The 24276-nt window shown below is 35.2% G+C and overlaps 1 protein-coding gene and 1 pseudogene across 1 annotated transcript in view; one reads left to right on the top strand and one right to left on the bottom strand.

Annotated features, from left to right (window-relative positions):
• The window catches only part of BMPR2 (bone morphogenetic protein receptor type 2), a 206745-nt gene that overhangs the window by 79451 nt on the left and 103018 nt on the right, over positions 1–24276 (bottom strand). Inside the window, exons 2-3 of the mRNA XM_025893138.2 lie at positions 15991–16161; positions 13729–13899 (exon numbers count right to left, since the gene is read on the bottom strand). Coding sequence (XP_025748923.1) covers positions 13729–13899; positions 15991–16161 — 342 coding nt within the window. The remainder of the gene's footprint in view (positions 1–13728; positions 13900–15990; positions 16162–24276) is intronic.
• On the top strand, positions 6679–6797 carry LOC112808055 (U6atac minor spliceosomal RNA; annotated as a pseudogene).

Below are 24276 nucleotides of genomic sequence, written 5' to 3' on the forward strand. Positions count from 1 at the left end.
GAATACACTTCACTAGAATTTCAATAACAATTTTTTCTTCAAATAAAAAAAGATCACAGAATATAGGCTCTCATATAATAAATAAAAATGAACAGAAAAATGTCCTTGATGGTAAAAAGAAAATTAAATGAAGAATGATGTTTGTAACAGTTGGTTTTTAGAAAGACCTAAGGACATTTCTCTCCTAATTATAACTATTATTTATTAAATGTTTAGTATATGCTAGGCACTTTACATGCACTATCTTGTTTAACCTATATAACAGTCATATAAAATAGATAGTATTACTTTGTATGTGAGGTACTTAATATATAAAGAGGCTAAGTAACTTGTTCAAGGATATGTTTAGCAAGTAGAACAGAAGATTTTTAACCCATGTACTAAGACTGAGGGCCAACACTTTTTTGTTTTTAAAGATTTTATTTATTTATTAAGAGAGACAGAAAGAGAACACAAATGGAGGGGGGGCAGAGGGAGAAGCAGACTCCCCACTGAGTGGGAAGCCCATTGTGGAGCTTGATCCCAGGAGCCTGGGATCAGGACCTGAACCAAAGGCAGACACCCAGTGACGGAGCCACTCAGGTGCCCCGGAGAGCCAACGCTCTTAATCATTATGCCAAATACCTCCCAAAGAATCAAGTGAATATTTTCAGAAACATTACACTTCCCTCCCTTAGATGATCCTATTTTTTTAGCAGCTGATTAGGCTAATTTCATACTATGCCTAGAATATAATGTACTTTTTTTAAAGAAACAATTTGAAAAGAGCTTATAATAGTATTTAAGTTGTCAGTGCATTTCCAATCAAAGCTGTATCTGTTCAATTACTAGTAAACATTACTTATGGGTGCCTGGGTGGCTCAGTTGGTTATCAACTGCCTTTGGCTCAGGTCATGATCCTGGAGTCCCAGGATTGAGTCCCACATCGGGCTCCCTGCTTGGCGGGGAGTCGGCTTCTCCCACTGACCCTCCTCCCTCTCATGCTCTCTATCATTCTCTCTCTCTCAATAAATAAAAATCTTTAAAAATTAAAAAATAATAAAAAAACATTACTTATAAAAAAGAAATAACAAGTATTGGCAAGGATGTGGAAAATGAGACCTCTTTGCACTGTTGGTAGAAATGTAAACTGGTATAGCCAACTATGGAAAACAGTATGGAGGTTCCTCAAGAAATTAAAAATAGAACTACTATATTATCCAGCAACAGCACTTTGGATATTTATCTAAAGAAAACAAAACACTAATTCATAAAGATATATGCACCCAATGTTCACTGCAGCATTATTTACAATAGTGAGGATTTGGAAACAACCTAAGGGTCCATCAATGGATGTGTGTGTGTGTGTGTGTGTGTGTGTGTGTGTGTGTGTGTGTGTTTAGGAATACTATTCAGCCATAAAAAAGGGGGAAGAAATCTTGCCATTTACAACAACATGGACGAACCCAAGGGCATTATGCTAAGTGAAATAAGTCAGAAAGAGAGAGATAAGTACCATATAATTTCACTTACATGTGGAATGTGAAAAAACAACAAAAAATCCCAAGCTCATAGATACAGAGAATAGATTGCTGCTAGCCAGAGGAGAAGGGTGGGTCAAAGGGGTGGAGGGGGTCAAAAGGTACAAACTTCCAGTTATAAAATAAACAAGTCATGGGGATAAAATGTACAGCATGGTGACTACAGTTAACAATACTACAGGGCGCCTGGGTGGCTCAGTTGGTTAAGCAACTGCCTTCGGCTCAGGTCATGATCCTGGAGGCCCGGGATCGAGTCCCGCATCGGGCTCCCTGCTTGGCGAGGAGCCTGCTTCTCCCTCTGACCCTCTCCCCTCTCATGTACTCTCTCTCTCATTCTCGCTCTCTCAAATAAATAAATCTTTAAAAAAAAAAAAAAACAATACTATATTGACAAACTGAGGGTTCTAGAGGGGAGGGGGGTGGGGGGCTGGGCTAGCCTGGTGGTGGGTATTAAAGAGGGCACGTACTGAATGGAGCACTGGGTGTTATACTCAAACAATGAATCACGGAACATTACATCAAAAACTAATGATGTAATGTATGGTGATTAATATAACATAATAAAATTTTAAAAATTTTAAAAATTTAAAATCAATAAAAAAAAATACTATATTGAATATTCGAAAGTTGTTGAGAGTAAATCTTTAAAGTTCTCATCATAAGAACAAAAAATTTTGTGATTATGCACTATGACAGATTTTAACTAGACTTACTGTGGTGATCATTTTGCAATACATACAAATAGCGACTCATCATACTGAACACCTGAAAGCAATATAATGTTACATGTCAATTAAACCTCAATTAAAAAAAAAAATACTGTTATAAAGACGGTCGCTATTCAAATCACAGCTAGTTTCATCTTGGTTTTGAACGTACTTGAAGTATCTTCATGTACCTATGACTCTACTTGTTTCTAAAGATTTTATTTATTTATTTGAGAGAGACAGCATGAGAGAGAGAGAGGACGAGCAGGGGGGAGGAGCAGAGGGAGAGGAAGAAGCAGACTCCCCACCAAGCAGGGAGCCCGACTCGGGGCTTGATCCCAGGACCCTGAAACCACTAAATCTATATTAGATGGATAATCAGTTTTTCTATATGAACATATGCAGAAAATTCTCAGTAATCAGAGAGAGACTACAGGAAATGAGAAATAGCTAAGGCAGGTACAAAGGAGTACACGTGGAACTGGACATAAAGATAAGAAAAAATATAGATATTATTAAGTAAAAACATGAAAATTATTTCTTGCTTCTACATCCAAAATTGTCCAGTATTTGAGAAGACATTTATTTTTAAATACCAGTCAATTCCACCATAAATGCTTGGGTCTTACATTTTACAGACCAAAAGCTTCCCCTAAGTTTGTCAGTAAAGCCAGGTTAGTAAACAGGTTTTGCTTTGTTCATCAGGACAATCAAGTAATAAAAATTTTTAAAATACCAACATGAAGAGGAATTACTTTTTTTGAGAGAATAGGGACAAAATATGTAGGTATAGATTGGGATTGAATAGGGCAGAGGTAGCAAAATTTTAGAATGAGAACTGTCTGACCAACACCACAGAACATGTGCAAATAAAATCTTGTTACTATTGCATTAAAGAATATTTTCTAAAGGATACATACTTTACTTCTCTTGCACCACCCCTTCTCCACTAATATTTTTAATAAGTGTAAAAAACAACATACTTTGTATCTCTTGCTAAAATGCTTCATCAAGTACTAAGCAAAAACGTCCAGCCATCCTTATTTCTCCTTTTGTGTCTATTCAATCACTTTAATGCTGTCAAAGAAGCAGTAAAAACTGAAAAACCATTATAAATTCACAACAGCTAAAAACCTATCTGTGGCCCTCATATGTCAGTTTCTTTGAATGTAGGCTTTCTTTTCTATTTTCTAGCTTGGTGTGAGATAAAGACATTTGCTGCCAGACACTGAAGTTAGAATTTCTAATCTTAACAGCACAGCATAAATTAGAATGTGATTTCTTTTTTTTTTTCAGAATGTGATTTCTTAAACTTAGCTTTATTCAGTCTTTGTTCTCAACAATTTGATCCAACAATCAACTTAACGAATGATGTAAGTTAAAGAAAATAAAAGCATTCTACGTTTTTATGCTGATTTTCACCCAAGAACCTCCAACACCAAATATAATGACTTAGGTCTATTTAATTTTTTAGAAAATGACAAATTTTTGTCTGCTTTTCTACTAACTTAATTACTTTGTTTACTTTATAGTTAGGAAGGTTAATTATACTAATTCCAGAAACTTTAACAAGAAACTATTCTAAAATAAGTATTCAAACCCTGCCATAATTATACATTTCTTTCAAACTCTGGGAATTTATAAACACATAAGCATGAATTAAGGGTATAAGAAAGTAAAATACTATAAAAATTCATTTACTTAAAGACTTGATTTTCTTTTTAAACAAATGGGTACTGCAAAGTCTCTTATGGTTCAAAGAGACTCAGAATAATATAGTTCACTTTCCTAAAGTGTCAGACTTCTGGTTTTAGGTGGTAGATGGACATGTGTTAATGAGTTAGTTTTCTTTCTTTTGTCTAATTACAAAAGAAGAAAACCTCAACTTGGTGACAGTGAATCTCTATTATCTCTATTTGCTATTTTCTTTTAACACAGAGAAAGTAAGCTTCAAGTTTCAGACAATTTGGCAAGCAACAATATCTACTTAGCTAATATATATATATATGGCTTAGTTTTCATTTTATTTATTTTTAAATAAGTAATTTTTAAAGTTACCCCCACTTATGACATTGGCTTTCCATTTACAGTAGTGATGAAAAGTTTCCCTTTAAAGAACAAATAATTTTAATGAGATAATTTGAAAAAAATATTAAATAATTAAGTAATATGTCATGTGAATATAGAAAACATTTTATGGTACTCAGTGGTACACAGATATGGTGAAAGAATCATGAAGAGTCCTTAAATTTTAGGAAATGTGATCAAGTATTTTCAAAATAATCTTTTCTTTCCTCCTTCCAAATGAATGAACATATATAAACTGGCCCCCTGTTTGAGTATAAGAATAATGATTAATAACAACTGATTATAGAGAGTAATGGTTAAAACCAATAGAAAGTAAGAGTTAATTACACATACCCTGGAGCTCAAACGCCTACATTTGAATCTTGACTCTAGCACTTATTAGCTGTATCACTTGGTAAAAAATTATGTATCTGTGCCTCAGTGTTCTCAATGTAAAATAAGAATATAACAGTAATCATTTCATGTGTTTCTGTAAGGGTTAACTGTAAAGGTTTAATGCATAGACAGCAATTAGAACAATGACACATCGTGAATATTTAAAAAAATGTTATTTAGTTAGTTTTGATTTCACTATGTGTTAAATGCCGATTCCCTTTATATTTTTATTATATTAGGAGACTGCTGAGTCTAATAAGTTTATAATCCTGATGAAATGAATTAAAATTTCATTACTACATTTATCCCACTTGTAATAACATTCTCTAAGAATCTTAAATTTACTATAAGCATTTTATGAGGCAAAACTCGTTAAATATCTAGCACTAATATCTGAAGGGAAATAGAAGTAAGGACACCATACGTTGATGGGGGAAGAAAGGACAGTGCCTATAAAAGTTAACATATCATACTGGGTACAACAGAAGGAGCATCTAAGAAAAAAATAAAGGGACTCAGAAAATCATTGGTCATTTGTAGTCTGAACAGAACTTTAATTTTTACGGCATTTAACAATGCTCACATACCTTTTTTTAAAATTAGTAAGAAACTGCTGATATTTATTTTAAAACAGACATTTCATTTATGTTTCAACAAAACATACATCAGTGGACTTCTCATTAAACTAAATTTTTTAGCAAAACAGCCAGAAGTCTGCAGAGATTTCATCAATTTGTGTCATATCTCATTGCCTCCAAAAAACTATGTAAGGCACTTTTATAAGACTACATAAAATCTGTAATCTGTAAAAAAAAAAAATTTAAGAACTAGAGGTAAGTGGAAAAACCTTTCTTCACTCCCCTAACTCCACATCAAAGTAATTTTTAAATGATTATAATGTAAGACTCTGTGGCTTAGCAAAATGAAAGATAATCACTTATGGTCATGGATTGGTCTGTCATATTTTCCCTGACAACTCCTCCCACATTATTCTTAAAAGATTCACTGCTATCATATGCTTAGTTTCTATCACTAACTACCTCATGGTCTTCAGCTTCAACTGAGCTTGATTAAAAACAAAACAAAACAACAACAAAAAACAAGCTTTTTCTGAGGAAAAAGAGCTATATTTTGTTATTCTCAGTCATCCATATATTTCTTCATTGTCATTGGTCTAACCCTACTCAATGTATGAGGTATAGTGGTAAGAAGGCAGGTAAAAGTGGTTCTGGATATTATGTAAATGCATACTTGATGAGAAAGATATAATTCCAGTAACAGCAATGAATAGTTTGATGTCAGGAAGTAAAATGTTCAGCTGAAAACAATCGAGAGAGAAATGAATAGGCTAAAGAGAACATTAAGTACCTTCTGCTGTTTCCCTAGAACATAACCTTTAAAAAAGCCATACCCTACTTGTGCATCATTTTCTTTACCAGTTTTAAAATATGCTACAATTGTACTTTTTGAGTAAGGGTCTCTGAAAATTAGATCATGTAACAGCATCTACTTAGGGAAACTTTTCTAAATTCCTGCATTATTTTAAAAAGTAAAATTTGATGCTTCTTTTTTAGGAGTGGAAAGGAGAATGGGAACAATTACGGCTTTTTTATACTTTACCATAATGAATCTAAAATAAGGGAGTTAATAATTGTTCTGTTTTTGTCTGTACTTACTACCCCATGAACTATTTGTCCCTTTAATTGAAAGTAACAACCAGCTTTCAATAAATACCTATTACTGAGTGAATCCAATGATTTCAACTTTTGCCAGATTACAAATGACAACAAATCCTATTCCCTTCAAGTATTTAAAAACATTTCAGAATTTATACATTAGCATATATCCTTTTATTAAATTATTCATTCAACAAACATTTATTTCACTCCTACCACTACATACCTGACACTGTACTACTAGTCAATGCAGAGACAAAGGAGCATTAAAAAAGGTCCTTATCACCAAAGACTTTAGAATCTTGTAGAAGAGTGTTGTATGAAAGGAGAGGTTAGCACTACCCTTAACAAGGATGTAAGAGGCCCTCAGGCCTAGCAACACACATATGGTTAAGGCATTGCCACCTACTTTGGGCATCTAACATTTTTATGATTTCACTCATACATGGAAAATAAAAAATAAAACAAATGAATAAACAAATAAACAAAAGAATCAGACCTACAAATACAGAGAACAAACTTATGGTTGTCAGAGGAAAGAGGGTAGGGAGATGGACAAAATGGGTTAAGGAGAGTGAGAGATACAGGTTTCCAGCTATGGAAAGATTAAGTCATGGGAATAAAAGGTACAGCATAGGGAATATAGTCAATGACACTGTAATAACGTATGGTGACAGATGGCAGCTACACTTGTGGTGAACACAGCATAATATAAAGAGATATTGAATCACTATAATGTGCAACTAAAAGATAACACTGTGTGTCAACTATACTCTAATAATTTTTTTTTTGTTTTTAAGAATCCAGGGGTGCCTGGGTGGCTCAGTCATTAAGTGTCTGCCTTCGGCTCAGGTCATGATCCCAGGGTCCTGGGATCGAGCTCCGCGTCCGCCTCCCTGCTCCGCAGGAAGCCTGCTTCTCCCTCTCCCACTCCCCCTGCTTGTGTTCCCTCTCTCACTGTGTATCTCTCTGTCAAATAAATAAATAAAATCTTTAAAAAAACAATCCAGTAGGATTGAGCCTGGATGGTTCAGTTGGTTAACTGTCTGCCTTCAGCTCAGGTGATAATCCCAGGGTCCTGGAATAGAGCCCCATGTTGGGCTCCCCGCTCAGCAGGGAGTCTGTTTATCCCTCTAACCCTCCCTGGTCTGCTCTCTCACAAGCTCTCAAATAAATGAAATATAAAATCTTAAAAAAAAAAAAGAATCTAGTAGAAGAGATAGAGACAATTACAAAATATGTGAAAATTTAGGTATGATGCCTGCAACTTATTTGCAAAAGTTCAGAAAAAAATAGTTATCAGCATATGTATATATATGGAGAGGGAGAGTAATAAGGCAAATACAGCAAAATGTTAAAAATTGGTGAATCTGTGGATAAAAGGTATATGGGAGTTTTTGTAAGGTTGAAATAATTTCAAATATAAAAGTTTAAAACATTTTTTGGGGGGGGCCAAAACCTGACATTGACTGTCGATACAATAATAGGTAAAAAGTTAAAAAAAGATAAGCTGCAAGCTAAATCTGTTAGAGGAAGACAACCACTTCAATGACCATTCAACATGAGTAGCATAGTTACTCAGTAGGACAAAAGGGTTTATTTTTTACTAAACTACCCAAATATTATGGACACATCTTCAAAGAGTTTATAGATGTGCCACACTTTGAAATTATAAAACATTATGCAAATGCAAAGCTTTAACAGCCATTATGAAAACATCATGTGAGGTTTGGAGATACTGTATCAGTGAACACTGTTCTCAGAAGAATGAGTAATGAACATTTTATTTTTAACACCTTAAGGTATAATTCAGCACTATAAATGAGCATTGAACTTTTAATGAAAGATATTAACGGTCTTTCCTTAGGAAGAGCCAAGGTTCAAAGATTTTTTTAAAAAATGTTACAAATGCATGTTAAATTACTATTTAAAATGTAGCTCCTGTCATCCCTATGGTATCAAGACAAATTGACAAGGGATGAAATGACTAGATTTCAGGCTATTCTAAATCATTTTTCTCAAACCTAATTAGCTTCATTATTGAAAAAGAATATTACAAATAGACAATGAACATAGGAAATTCAAGACAGAAAAAACAAAAAACATGTGAACCTCACTAATAAAAATAATCCAAGGGGCGCCTGGGTGGCTCAGTTAAGTGTCCAACTCTTGATTTTGGCTCAGGTCATGATCTCAGGGTCGTGAGATCGAGCCCCGTGTTGTGCTCTGTGCTGAGTGTGGAGCCTACTTAAGATTCTCGCTTCTCTCCCTCTGCCTGCTTGAATTCACGTTCTCTCTCTTCCTCAAAAAAATCCCCAAAAAACAAAAACCAAACCCAATCCACATCATTTTTCAAAATGATCTCAGAAAAGTTTTATTTTAATAATACTAGTGTTGATAAAGACATGATGGAATATGCACTCCAGTATATCACTAATGGGAGAATGAACTGTTTCCACCAATGGGAAAGCAATTTGACAATATATGAGGAATTTTAATACTGTTACTACTGGATACAGAAATTATAATTCTGGGAATTATAATTTAATATAATGCTATATACACAAAGATGCCTACTGGAATAAAAAACTACAAACAGCCTAAATGTCTAAAACCAAGGGAATGGATAAGGAAAATATCTAATTGATAAAATATTATACAACCATTAAAATTGATGACTATGAAACATATACAATAACCTGGAAAATACTTATTCTACTGAACAAAAAAGCAGGATCTAAAATGAATTTTTATTCCCTCTCCCTTTTTTTAAGTAAACTCTATCCCCAACATGGGGCTCTAACTCAGGACCTGCAAGATCAAGAGTCGCAGGATCCACCAACTGAGCCAGCCAGGTGGTCCTTAAAATGCATTTTTATCACTAATACAACTATACAAAAATTAAACAGAAAAGACTAGGAAAAAACATTCAAAATATTAATAATGGTTGTATTTGGACATAGAAATTATTGAAGATTATTTATCTCCTTTTCACTTATCTCATTTTTCTATTTTTCCAATTTAACAAGCAGGTATTCCTTTAATATTTTCATACACATGTAATACACAAATATATTCTCAGGTTAAAGATTCAAATAATACAAGAATATAAGAATAATATGTAACCTTCCCTCTCAACAGTCACCCCACACTATCCCACTTCTCCATCTCTTATAAGTGTTCACCATATTTCTAGTAAATTTTAAACACATATAAATGTCTTTGACAAATATTTATGTTAAATATTCAATAAATGTTATTTTTATAATGGAAAATTTTAAAGGAGAAAAAAATCACCATCGCCAGATTTTCTACTGCTGTATTATTATCCGACCAAGAACAAAAAGTTCTGCTTAATTTTATAAATATGTATATATATATATTTAAAGATTTTATTTATTTTAGAGAGAGAGAGAGCAAGAGCAGGAGGAGGGGCAGAGGGAGAGGGAGAATTCTCAAGCAGACTCCACACTGAGCACAGAGCCCAACATGGAGCTCCATCTCATGACCCTGAGGATCATGACCTGAGCCAAAGTCAAGAGTCAGACGCTTAACCAACTGAGCCAACCAGGTACTCCCTTAATGTTAAATTTTAATTAATTTCTTTAAACTTTAACACTTAAAACTATTTTTATTTTGATCAAGCATCTATCATTTATAGACTAAATGTCTGACATTCAATACGACTATTTTTCTTGAGATTAATGCAAAAACCAATATTCATCTTGTTTGCTAACTTCAAATTTACTTGCTTTGTTTAGAACAAAATATATAAATTGAGCCAATGCTCCCATATTACAGCACTTTACTTAAAACACTTTCCCTTTTTATTGGGCTAACATTACTTGATTCCTAATTGGCAATACTTCAGCTTTTGGTTCAAAAGATTATAGCAGACCAAAATCTAGGTAACATTCTGAAATGTAGCAATAAAAATATTGAGAACTTATGCACAAATTCACTTCACTTTCATCTAGCTAGATGTACAAGTGAAAATTAGAAATCTTATTTTGTTTGTTTGCTTCTTTGTGGAAAATAAATGTAGTCAATTCAGTATAATTTCTTCATAAAAGCTAATGGCCTTGAGTAGATAAGAAAAAACTTTCTATTGCTTTCAGTTTAGTGTTTCATCAAGAAATCAAAAGAAATAATCCCAAACTGAAGATGCTCAGAGTATGAACTAATAAAAGTTGTTGACAGAGAATTCTTGAAATGTGCTATATTTCAAAAAAATATACTTTTAAATTTTTAAATTATTTGGAACTAATTTAAAACTTTCAGAATAGTTGTAAGAATGAGAACAGTAAAGGGTGCCTGGGTGGCTCAGTCATTAAGCGTCTGCCTTCAGCTCAGGTCATGATCCCAGGGTTCTGGGATTGAGTCCCATATCGGGCTCCCCCCTCGCGGGGAAGCCTGCTTCTCCCTCTCCCACTCCCGCTGCTTGTGTTCCTGCCCTCGCTATCTCTCTGTCAAATAAATAAATAAAATCTTTTAAAAATTAAAATTAAAATTAAATTAAAAAGCTCTAACTCTTTAAAAAAAAAAAGATTAAGAGTACAAAGAATACCCATACATCTTTACCCAAATTCACTTACTGTTACCATTTTACCCCATTTGCTTGCTTTATCATTCTCTTTTTATTAAGATTTTATTTATTTGAGAGAAAGGGAGTGAGAGACAAAGAGAGAGAGAGCACGAGCAGGGGGAGGGAGAGGGAGAATCCGACTCCCCCCACTAAGCAGGGAGTCTGACATGGGGCTCAATCCCAGGATCCTGAGATCATGACCCAAACTGAAGGCAGACACTTAACCAACTGAAACACGTGCATGCACACAAACACACATACTTTTTTTGAACCATTTCATGGAAGTTGATATATATATGTAGGCATTTTTGCCCCTTATTTCTAAACATTTCTTAGGATACTTCCTAAGAATATGGATATTCTTTTATATAACCACAGTACTGCTATCAGCTTCAGTATATTTAATATTGAAATAATTCTTTAATCGTCTCTTTTGTCAACTGGTCTAACAATGTCCTTTATCATATTTTTCGCATCCAGCATTAGGAGAGTTAGGTACGGCTTAGTTGTCAAGTTTCTTTAGCTTCCTTTATCTAAATCTTTCCCACAGTCTCTTTGCCTTATAGGACATTGACATTTTTGACAAATCCCCTTCTTAGAGCATTCCTAGTTCATGGTTTGTGTGATGTTCCCTCATGATTAGATTCTGGTATGCATTCTTGGCTGACATACAGTACTCTATTAGTGATACTGTGTCCTTCTCAGGGTATCATGGATGTCCATCTGCCCTTCATTAATGATGTTAATTTTAATCATTTGGTCAAGGTGTTATCCAATATCCTCAACTTATAATTACTAATTTTTCCCTTGCAACATGTGGGAGACACTTTAAAATAACGCAAATATCCTGGCTCCATATTGAAAATGCCTTTAGATTTAGGACGTTTTGATTATTCTTGCTTGATCCAATCCTTACCATGATGGCTACAGGAGGATAATTTTCCAACTCCAGCACTCCTACATTTACCAGTTGGCACCTGGCATTCTACTGTAAGCAAGTGTCCTCTCTTCTCCCTTCTCTGCAATCAGCATAGACTCATGAATTCATTTTCCCTCCAATGGTTTACAGTTTGTTACTGTACATTTTCAGCACTCAAATTGTCCCAAATTTAGACAGTAGGAGTTCCTTCAAGCTGGCCCCTATGCCCTTCTGACAAGTTTCCCCTATTTGGGGCACTTCTTTTCCTTACTTTCTAGTGTTACAAGGTACTTCCAGCTCATCTTGCAGCTATCCTTCTCCAGTCTTAGAATAAGTCATTTTCCCAAGGAGTCCAACTTCCATTCATTGGGGAATGGTATTAGAGTCTAAATCTGGGTATTACATTTGCTTGCTGCTACTGGGGTGCTATTTATTGCTTCTTATCCTTTTCAACAGATAGAGCTAAGAAATATATATAGGTATGTGTATGTACACTCCATACATGTATAAATACATACACATACAAATATATAAACATATGTACATGGCCACATATCCATGCATGTAACACATACATATGTATATTTTTAAAGTTATAAATCCATACTCATATCTTGAATTTTAATCAATTCACATAGGATTCTCTTGTCTTCCCCCATCTATAATTGTATGGGCCTATTTCCTCAGTAAGAGCCCTGGCTCCCAAGAGCATTAACACCATTTACTTATTTCTTAATCCTATTATACATCTACAGTTGTTTCACAATTGGTTTGTCCATGGCTACTAAAAAACAAACTTAAAAGAGTTCAGTATTTGTTTGCAATTCTCCCCCCATCTCTTACATCCCACCTTGCCCAAAATAGTGTATATAGTAAAAGAGTGTGTTTGTAAAACTCTTACATTAGTTCTTTCATTCCTTTATATATACTTCCCACTCCTTTCTCTCCATCCCTTGTAAGTAATCAACTTAATTATTTTCTGATTTATCCTTTCTTTCTTTTTGTAAAGATAAGCTTTCTGTCTTACACAAAAAACAGCAGAGTACATATGCTTTTTATTCTAACATTATCTCTAGAAATCACTCCATATCAATTCATAGAGATCTTACTCATTTTTTCTTATAGATGTATAGTTAGTACTCCATTACATGTATACACCATAGTAATTTTTAACTAATCTCCTATTCCTGAACATTTAGATAGTTTCCAATGTTTTGCAGTTACAAATAATACTGCAATGGATAACTCTATGCATATGTGGGCTTTTTTTTTAGATGTTATTGATTGACTGATTTATTGATTTACTGATTTGAGAAAGAGTGAGCAGGGGGAGGGACAAGGGAGAGGGAGAGAGAGAATCTCAAGCAGACTCCACACTGAGTGTGGAGCCTGATGCAGGACTTGATCTCATGGGCCTGAGATCATGACCAGAGACGAAATCAAGTTGGATGCTTAACTGACTGAGCCACCCAGGTGCCTCCATATGTATTTTTTTAAGTAAGCTCTATGCCCAAAGTGTGGCTTGAACTCATGACCCTGCAATCAAGAGTTGCATGCTCTTATCAACTATGAACCAGCCAGGCACCCCTATGCGTATGTATATTTGTACTGTTGGAAGTATAGCTTCACAGGGGTTGGAAAGTACCATAATTTGATTCAAACTTATTTGGTACTCTAGTAATACCCTGGAAATCCTGGTGCACCTCTTTTGGATTTAACGTGTTAGCTAGATATAGTCTCATGATGTTTGAACTCTCCCTTTTACTCTGCCAACTTCATGTTATTATATATTTTTAAATTTTGCAAATCTTTGGAGGAAAGAATTAACAAGGAAAAGTAAATTACTTAGACTACTTACTGAGTGGTGTTGTGTCTGGAGGTGGAAAATTCTCAGTAAAGTTGACATTACACAAGTCTGTGCTACAGCAGCAGAAACGGTATGTTCCATTCTGAATTGAGGGAGGGGTAGTAGTTACTACACATTCTTCATAGTGACACTCCTGGGGATCTCCAATGTGAGACCAACATCCTACATATTAATGTAAACAAGTTAGGGTTAATACAATAAATTAAATTAAAAGGAAAACAACAAACGAAGAAATAATTGCAATCAATGTGACAGAGTAAGTACATAATACATATGAGTTATAAACCACTCCTGCAAATGAATAGGAGACAAACATTTTTTAAATAACAAAAAAATGGCAGAATATTAACAAGCATTTAATGGGGAGAAAAGCCACCAATAAATGTTTAATCTCTTCATTAATCTAAGAATTATTATTAAAGCAACAGTAGAATTTCATTTTTGTCTATATCTATTAAATTGTTCTAGGTTTAAAAAGATAATATACAATCATAACAAGATTTCAGTAACACTCCCATATACTGCTAGGGGAATGTAAATGTATATAGCATTTCTAGAAAGCCATATGGCAATTTTCATAAAGAGCCTTTAAAATATTCATGCTTTATAATCTAATAATTCTTTCAGCAATCTATTCCAAAGAAATAATCAGATACAATCAAAGATTTATGCCAAGCGAAATAAGCCAATCAGAGAAAGACATGTATCATATGATCTCACTGATATGAGGAATTCTTTTTTTTTTTTTTAATTTTATTTATTTATTTGAGAGAGAGAGAGAGAGAATGAGAGATAGAGAGCACGAGAGGGAAGAGGGTCAGAGGGAGAAGCAGAATCCCAGCCGAGCAGGGAGCCCGATGTGGGACTCGATCCCGGGACTCCAGGATCATGACCTGAGCCAAAGGCAGTCGCTTAACCAACTGAGCCACCCAGGCACCCGATATGAGGAATTCTTAATCTCAGGAAACAAACTGAGGGTTGCTGGAGTGGTGGGGGGTGGGAAGGATGGGGTGGCTGGGTGATAGACATTGGAGAGGATATGTGCTATGGTGAGTGCTGTGAATTGTGTAAGGCTGTTGAATCACAGACCTATACCTCTGAAACAAATATACATTATATGTTAAAAAAAAAAAAAGAAGAAAAGAAAAGAAAGAAAGCAGGAAGAGAAAAATGAAGTGGGGGAAATCGGAGGGGGAGACGAACCATGAGAGACTATGGACTCTGAGAAACAAACTGAGGAGAGGGGAGGGGGGTAGGGGGATGGGTTAGCCTGGTGATGGGTATTAAAAAGGGCACATACTGCATGGAGCACTGGGTGTTATACGCAAACAATGAATCATGGAACACTATATCAAAAACTAATGATGTAATGTATGGTGATTAACATTAAAAAAAAAAAAAAACCCTAATGAACAAACAAAACAAAACAAACTCATAGATAGACCAGATCAGTGGTTACCAAAGGAGAAGGAAGTTGGGGGGTATATGCAAAAGAGGTAAAAGAGTGTAGGGTGATGGACAGTAACTAAGAGTTTTGGGGATAATCACTTTATAGTGTACACAGATGTTGAATTATAGCGTTATACACCTGAAAGTTACACAATAAAAAAGTATATTCAGAAAAGTAAAAAAAAAAAAAAAAAAGTTCAAAGATGTCCACTGAAGCATTATGTATTATAGTGAAACCAGAACACAATATAATGTCCTACAACGAGTAATGTGTAAGTAAATTGCGTGTATACAATGTAATATTGTACAGAGGTGAAAAATGTTCTCAAAGTATATTTAAAGACATGGGAAAATGTTCATAATATAATTTAAGATAGCAAATACTGGGTATGAAATTGTTTATACATACAGTATGATCCTAATTTTGAAAAATAAGTACACACACATATATCCATAGAGGTCCATAAAAAATATACTTGCAGGGAATAAATTAATATATAAAAGAGTCTGTAAGAGTATGAAATTGTAGACAACTGTTTTTTTTTCATAATTCTCTATATTTTCTAAATTTTGTAGAATAAGGATATATTATTAACATTGTAGTAAGAAAAATGTTATTAAAATAAGCTAAAAACCTATTACCCTTTATAAATTTGGGGCTTATGGGTGAATATATACATGGATATATATTTCAAAACTTAATGTTTTCCTGGAGAAGGTTGTAATCTACCTCCAGGTCCTATTTAGATAAACTTCAATTATATGAAACACAAAGTTATTTCAGGTAAGAAAAGTGTTACTTGCCTTGTTTTACAAGATTTATATCCCCTTTTGATTTCTCCCAAAGGCCATAGCAAGTGCTACCTTTTGAGCATAATATTGTTCCATTTTCATGAGAGATTCGACTCTCGCCTATTCCAAGGTCTTGTTGATATGGATCTTTAAATGCACATAGACGTTCTTGGTTCTGAGAAGCTGAAACAAGTAAGAGAATGACAAATTTAATTTTAAGAAAATCTTAGTAAAACATTATTATATAAAATCTTAGTCTTTTTGAAAGGCACTCTAAATTTTCTACTAAATCCCTAACAAGACCTGAATACATTTGTAATTTATATTTATTCAATAATTTCTTTCTGTTCATTAATTTGTCACCTCCAAATAAGAGGCAAACTTGAAAAACGACTTCCCAAAAGCAATCCCTTCTTACACAAATTATTCTCACTACTCTCCTATTAAATAATTTAGGTATCTGAATAAAGAAACATCATTTTAAAAGTCCATGCTTTAAATTATCAAAACCTCAAAACAAATTAACAAACCTAGAAGGTTGAATAATTTTGGGAAATATTACAGTATTCACTTTTATCATATTTTATAGTCAGTTGTAGAAAGCTAAACATACATCATTGGGCATGGTAAATTAAGGATGAGGAGAATGACTACCACTGGGTACATGGTTTCTTTTTGGGCAGATGGAAATGTTCTAAAATTACACTGTGGTAGTGGCTGCACAGCTCTGTAAATTTATAAAAAAATAATTGGTCACTTAAAAGGAGTGAATTTCATGGTATATAAAGTATACCTTAGTAAATTTGTTTTAAAAACTAAGAATATTAGTGGACAAAAAGAAAATGACTTTCTGTTATTAAAAATATCAATATAAAAGCCAGAAACAGAATGCTCAATCACACTGTATGCTGAAGGGACAACCTAACATACATTCAATTCTAGTTAATCTTTTTCCATATACATAATCTGATTTAGCTCATTTCAATAGAATATTTGCCACATAATTTATCAGCTAATATTTATCAACATTGCTGAGACTATCAAAGAAGTAAAAGGTTATCAAAAGCAACAACTGATCTTTATTTGGTTTCTTAAAGTCGACTTTCCTAAGGTTTGACTAGCTAGAGTAACAGTCTAATACATTAAATATGTATTTATATATGGCCAATATATTTATTCCTCTTGGGCTTCTGATTTATTTATTCATTTTGGGTGTGTATCCTATCTAGTATGGCTTAATTCACTAGCACCTTAGCACTGGAAATGACCTATGAAAATAATGTTTCTGAACCTAAAGAACTAAGGACCAAACTCTGAGGAAGAAATGAAAGAGCCAAGAACTATATGCCCAAGTCCATTTAGACACATAGACCTGCCATATTTATTACAAGAGAAAGCACCTTCAAAGTATGGAGCTAGGCAAGTAGGGTATTCACAAGTAGGTAATATAGAGTTCTATCCTTCAAGCATCTTACATGGTCTGTTTGGAGACAGAGAGTAATTATTAAATTCAGTACTCACAGAGAATAATTACTAAAAAATAAATGTAACTTGATTTCCATATTTAAAACCATTTCAGGCAGTCTTGTATAATATACTACTAGTATCAACTAAATACGGGCACCTGGGTGGCTCAATCGTTAAGCATCTGCCTTTGGCTCAGGTCATGATTCTGGGGATCTGGGATCGAGCCCCGCATCGGGCTCCCTGGTCAGCGGGAAGCCCTCTTCTCCCTCTCCCACTCCCCCTGCTTGTGTTCCCGCTCTCCCTCTCTCTCTCGCTCTCTCTCTGTCAAATAAATAAAATCTTAAAAAAAACACAAAAAACTAGCCAAAAAACATAGTACAGTCTATTTATAAAAACTAATTCTATGACATCAGCCTAATTTTGATTCAACTATATTTCTGCAACATGTAGCCAGCCACCTATTCAAATTCATTTAATGACAAGTTTAATTATATTTACTAGATTATCTTACATATTTAATATCCCTATTTCCTTAGATCATCCTAATTTGCAAACTTTACCAAGTGATCATAAAGATTAAAATCAAATATATGTCTACATAACAAAGCAGATACAACAAAAAGATTCATAGTTAAATGACTGATACTACAAATAAAAACTCTGTAATAGAGATATAAAAAAGCATATCTATAAGGCATAATTTATTTTTCCTGTCCCATCCCATCTTAAGTTTATTATTTTTTAGTAATCTCTACACCCAACATGGGACTCAAACTCAAAACCCCAAGATCAAAAGTCGCATGTTCTTCCAAATGAGTCAGCCAGGGCCACCACCCCCCCCCCTTTTTTTTGACTTGGGTTAAGTGTTCCTTACCTACTACCACATATTGAAGTTACACAATCCACTCTATTTCCATTTTTGTCTTGATTGTTAAAAAGGTCACAATTTATGAACTCAGTAACTCTAGTTTTCCATGACCAAGATATCATTTTCCCCTCCTCTCCTATTATTTTTACTAGAATTTTGTATTGAATATTGAGTTAATGAATAGAGATTAACTGTACCTGCAAGTAAAGAAATCATAAATAAAACTGCCTTACTTTTTTTTCTTGAAGATTTTATTTATTTATCAGAGAGAGACATAGTGAGAGGGAACACAAGCAGGGGGAATGGGAGAGGGAGAAACAGGCTTCCCACCGAGCAGAGAGCCCAGTATTGGACTCAATCCCAGGACCCTCGGACCATGACCTGAGCCGAAGGCAGACACTTAACGACTGAGCCACCCAGGTGCCCTCAAACTGCCTTACTTACTTTAAAAAGAAAAAGAAAAGGTATAGGGCGATTGAACCACCCAGGTGCCCCAAAACTGCCTTATTTACTTTAATAAGAAAAAGAAAAGGTATAGGGCAACTAAGCCACCCAGGCGCCCCAAAACTGCCTTATTTACTTTAAAAAGAAAAAGAAAGGGTATAGGGCACCTGGGGGCTCAGTCGTTAAGCATCTGCCTTCAGCTCAGGTCATGATCCCAGGGTCCTGGGATCGAGCCCCACATCGGGCTCTCTGCTCGGTGGGAAGCCTGCTTCTCCCTCTCCCACTCCCCCTGCTTGTGTTCCCTCCCTCACTGTGTCTCTCTCTGTCAAATAAATAAATAAAATCTTAAAAAAAAAAAAAAGGTATACCTCGTGAAAAAAAAAGATGTTAAAACAAAACTTTTTGCTCTTCTTGGATATCCTTACAATTGAAAAGTAGTTAAAGGCCTGAACATGTGTAAATTTTTTTTCATGTGTAAATTTTTAGTGCCATTATTAAATAATTTGATGACTGAAATCTAAAGGTCTCCTTATAGAAAAAGACAAAAAAACAAACAAATCTAACATCCCCTAGGTTTCCCTCTTCATACCCCACCCCTACTAACTAAGCTGAATTGAATGTCAAAACAATAATGGTACAAATTAGAGGGAAATGAATCATATCTTAAATATCCCTGAGTTTTTACTACATAATTTTTTCTGAAAATAACGCCAGACTACTTATTAGGAATTATTTCATGACAGTGGCATTAGTATAGACCAACTATAATTTCCTATTTTAAGAGTATTTCAGATTATGAATCAGGAAATTTTTAAACAATATAAAGGTGTACTAGCAAGAATTCTAACTAAACTGCCCTTGTCAAAACAAAGAAAAATTTTATAAAACAGTATTTGCAGTTGTTGAAACTGAGGGTTGCTGGAGGGGAGGGGGTATGGAAGGATGGGGTAACTGGGTGATGGACACTAAGGAGGACACATGATATAATGTACACTGGGTATTATATAAGACTGATGAATCACTGATCTTTACCTCTGAAACTAATAATACATTATATGTTCATTAATTGAATTTTTAATAAATAAATAAAAAGAAGTATATATAAATAAATCTTTGTAAAAATGCTATTTGTTGAGGGACACCTGGGTGGCTCAGTTGGTTAACCATCTGCCTTCGGCTCAGGTCATGATCCCGGGGTTCTGGAACAGAGTCCCACATTGGGCTCCCTGCTCCACAGGGAGCCTGCTTCTCCCTCTGCCTGCCACTCCCCCTGCTTGTGCTCTCTCTCTCTCTGACAAATAAATAGATAAAATCTTTTTTAAAAAATGCTATTTGTTGAGATCAGTCTCAGCAATATCTGTGTATAAAGCTAGGAATTCTTCACAAATAATGTAGAAAAAACAGGGATAAAGCAATATTACAATGAGAAATAGTACAACCTAGGATTATATTGTCACAGATTACATACAGAGACCTGATCATTTACGTGTAGGTATTCTAAACTTGTCAACAGCTAGACAAATTTTGATCAGTCAAGTATGGTCATTATGGTCAATGTCTTTTAAGGGACGTCCTTAACCAGGTACAGTAATTAGACATGGGTCTTTAAAAAAATTGTTCTCCTTGGGGCATCTGGGTGGCTCAGCTGTTAAGCTTCCAACTCCTGATTCTGGCTCAGGTCATGATCTCAGGGTTGTGAGATAAAGCCCTGCAACAGGCTCCTCAGTCAGCAGAGTCTGCTTCTCTCCCTCTGCCCCCACCCCTGCCTCCCCCCACTACTCATTTTCTCTCTCTCTCTCTCAAATAAATAAATAAACATTTTTAAAAATTGTTCTCATTTTAAACAGGTGATATTTGGTTATAATAATCACTAAAACAATTATGATTTAATGTAACTACATTAAACCAGAAATAGTCTTATACAAATTGCTGACAGAGGTATCTTCATAAAAGAACTGATTATGCTTAAAATCTGTTAGGTCCCTAACGTTCTAGAATTAAATCCAAACTCTTCAGTTAGTATGTAAGATCCTTCATAATCAAGAACCAACAAATCTGCATGATCACTTCTGTGGGCACTAGGAACTTTTTTTTCTCATGGGCCCCTTCCTCTATAAAAAAAATATTTAAGGGGCACCTGGGTGGCTCAGTCGGTTAAGCGTCTGCCTTCATCTCAGGTCATGATCTCAAGGTCCTGGGATTGAGCCCCACATAGGGCTCCCTGCTTGGCAGGAAGCCTGCTTCTCCCTCTCCCACTCCCCCTGCTTGTGTTCCCTCTCTGGCTGTGTCTCCCTGTCAAATAAATAAATAAAAATCTTTAAAAAAAATAATAATATTTAAAATTATATTTTGTAACTGCATTGGCATAAAGAAAATCTATTAATGTCAGACACTAAAACATTTTCTTCAATCTAAAAGTTCATTTTTTCCTTCTGATTTTAAAAGAAATCACCAGTGGTCTCCAGAAATACTGTGGGCCCTATGCCCAGCCCTATGCCTCCTGTGCCTCATGAGTAAGTCAGTCCTGGGACAATCTACCTTTTGCCATTGATCCCACTCCTCCACTCTCAGTTCCCACTAACATGGGAAGACCTCTGCTGACATTTACACATATGTTCCCGATATCCAGAATGTCATTTTTTCTTGCTCTTCATGCAGACTTCACTCCCAAAGCTCTTTACTCTTAACTACTTTAGGATTATATTTTATCTGTTTACATGCATATCTCCCACATGAAGCTGGAAGTGAACTTCATTTGTTCCTAGAGCAAGATCAGGTTTATTTAACTCATTTTGTATGGCACAAATCCCCAATAGTATTAAGATAGACAGTTTTACAAAATCTAGGCAATAATCATCTAGTCCTTCTACCACTCTATAATAAATGAAGCTATAAAAATAGTATGAGTGTAAAAACAATATTATATTATTCCCCCCTCGTATACATCCAAATTACTGAGAATAAAATCATCATTTTGTTTACATATGCTTCCTGGATCAATATTTGCTAATCCTATGCAGCATTTAATTTCGGGAACAGATACAGTATGTCTGGAATACTAAGCTCTCTTGAATTTCCCACTCCATGATACAGCACTACAAAGAAAGTAGGGTGTAAAGGTATGGCATAGTTTCATCATGTCTGGATCAGTTAACTATCATTACAGATATAAATCAGCAACATCATTATACTTCTCTATTTTTACGAGGGGAAGAGAGAAAAAAAAAACAACTACTCTGAAAATATTAACGATTTGCCCTTTTCCCTTTTTACCAAATACTCTTATATTATTTGAATTTTAATGAAAATATATCCATGTATTATTACACATTTCAAAAACAAGAGTACTGTATTTGAATCAATTACTTTTAGATTGAAAATTTTTATTTTGAAATAATTATAGACTCATAGGTAGTTGGAAAGAAATGCAGAGTGAAGTCTAATGCCTCTCTCCTCAGTGCAAACATTCCACACAATAACCACACAATACCAAAGTCAGGAAATTGACATTAGGACAATTCATACAGCTTATTCAGATTTCACCAGTTATACATGCAATAATCTGTGTATATGACTGCAAATCTATGCAATTCTGTTACATTCTATCAAAATCAAAATACTCAGAGGGGCTCCTGGGTGGCTCAGTCAGTTAGGCATCTGCCTTCGGCTCAGGTCATGATCTCAGGGTCCTGGGATCAAGCCCCACATCGGGCTCCCTGCTCCATGGGGAGGGAGCCTGCTTCTCCCTCTCTCTGCCTCCCTCTCTCTCTCTCTCTCTCTGTCTCTCATGAATAAATAAATAAAATCTTTTTTAAAAAAATTGAAATACTTGGGGCACCTGGGTGGCTCAATTAGGTGTCTGCCTTCAGCTCAGGTCATGGTCTCAGGGTCCTGGGATTGAGCCACCACACTGGGCTCCCTGCTTGGCGGGGAATCTGCTTCTCCCTCTGCCTCTTGCCTGCCGTTCCCCCGCTTGTGCTCTCTGTCAAATAAATAAAATCTTAATTTTTTTAATTCTTTTTTTTTTAGATTTTTAAAATTTTATTTATTTGTCAGAGAGAGAGAGCGCGCGCTCTCTGGCAGGCAGAGGGAGAAGCAGGCTCCCCGCTGACCAAGGAGCCAGATATGGGACTCAATCCCAGGACCCCAGGATCACAACCTGAGCCGAAGGCAGCTGCCTAACCAACTGAGCCACCCAGGCATCCCTAAAATCTTAAAAAAAAAAAAAATCAAGGGGCACCTGGATGGCTCAGTCAGTTAAGCTTCTGCCTTTGGCTCAGGTCATGATCCCAGGATTCTAGGATCGAGTCCTGCATTGGGCTCCTCACTCAGCAGGGAGCCTGCTTCTCCCCCTGCCTGCCATTCCCTCTGCTTGTGCTCTCTCTCTCTCTTTGACAAATGAATAAATAAAACCTTAAAAAATAATAAATAAAAATAAAAATACTCAACTGTACTATCACAAAACTCCCCTCATCTTAACCATTTATAATCACCATCTGTTTGTCTCCATTCCTAAAATATAGCAACCACTAGTCTATTCTCTAGTTTGATAATTATGCTATTTCTCAACTGTTATATAAACAGAATCATGTAATACACATCCTTTTGAGATTGGCTTTTTTCACTGAGCAAATTTTCCTTGAGGTTCATTCCATTGTTGCAGTATCAAGAGTTCATTACTATTTATTTTTATTTATTTAAGATTTTATTTTTATTTATTTGACAGAGAGAGACATAGCGAGAGAGGGAACACAAGCAGGGGGGAGTGGGAGAGGGAGAAGCAGGCTCCCCGCTGAGCAGGAAGCCCAATGTGGGGCTCGATCCCAGGACCCTGAGATCATGACCTGAGCCGAAGACAGACGCTTAACAACTGAGCCACCCAGGTGCCCAATAGTTCATTACTTTTTATAAAGTAGTATTCCATAGTATGGATGTACCACAATCTAACTTTTCACCCTTTAAAAAGGTTATCTGGGTAGTTTCCAGCTTTTGGCTCTCAGAAATAAAACTGCTATGAACATTTGTGTACATGTTCAATTTTAAAAGGAATCTTGTTTATTTAAAGTAAAACAAGAATAATATTCTAGGAAGAGAAAGTATGGTGTCTACAAAAAGGAACTTTGACATTAAGACCATGTGCTCTACCAAGAGAATACATTATGCCCCATCATATATATTTGTTCATTAAAAGCTTACAAAGCATTCAAATTCCCTAACTTCCTCTGACCAAGTACTTCTAGTACTGGCAGAAACTGGCTTGTACTACAAAATCTTGGTTTAGAGAGTCATTCAAGCAGTATTCCTTACATATAAACCAAGTAAAATGTGGCAAAATAAATATCAGCTAATTATGGCATTAAATATCTGAAATGAGAGACTCCAGTTATGGGGTGTTTTTGTTGTTGTTTAAACAAAGACTAGTCCTTTGTAATAAGGTCAACAGGCAAAGTATGCCCTCTTTCCCTGGACACCCAGGGCCCTTTAATGTGGGAGCCTCTGCTGGCCAGCTTTTCCTATCT

The sequence above is a fragment of the Callorhinus ursinus genome, unplaced genomic scaffold, assembly GCF_003265705.2.
Source record: "Callorhinus ursinus isolate GAN/ISIS: 27379988/994484 unplaced genomic scaffold, GSC_fseal_2.0 scaffold2, whole genome shotgun sequence".
Lineage (NCBI taxonomy): Eukaryota > Metazoa > Chordata > Mammalia > Carnivora > Otariidae > Callorhinus > Callorhinus ursinus.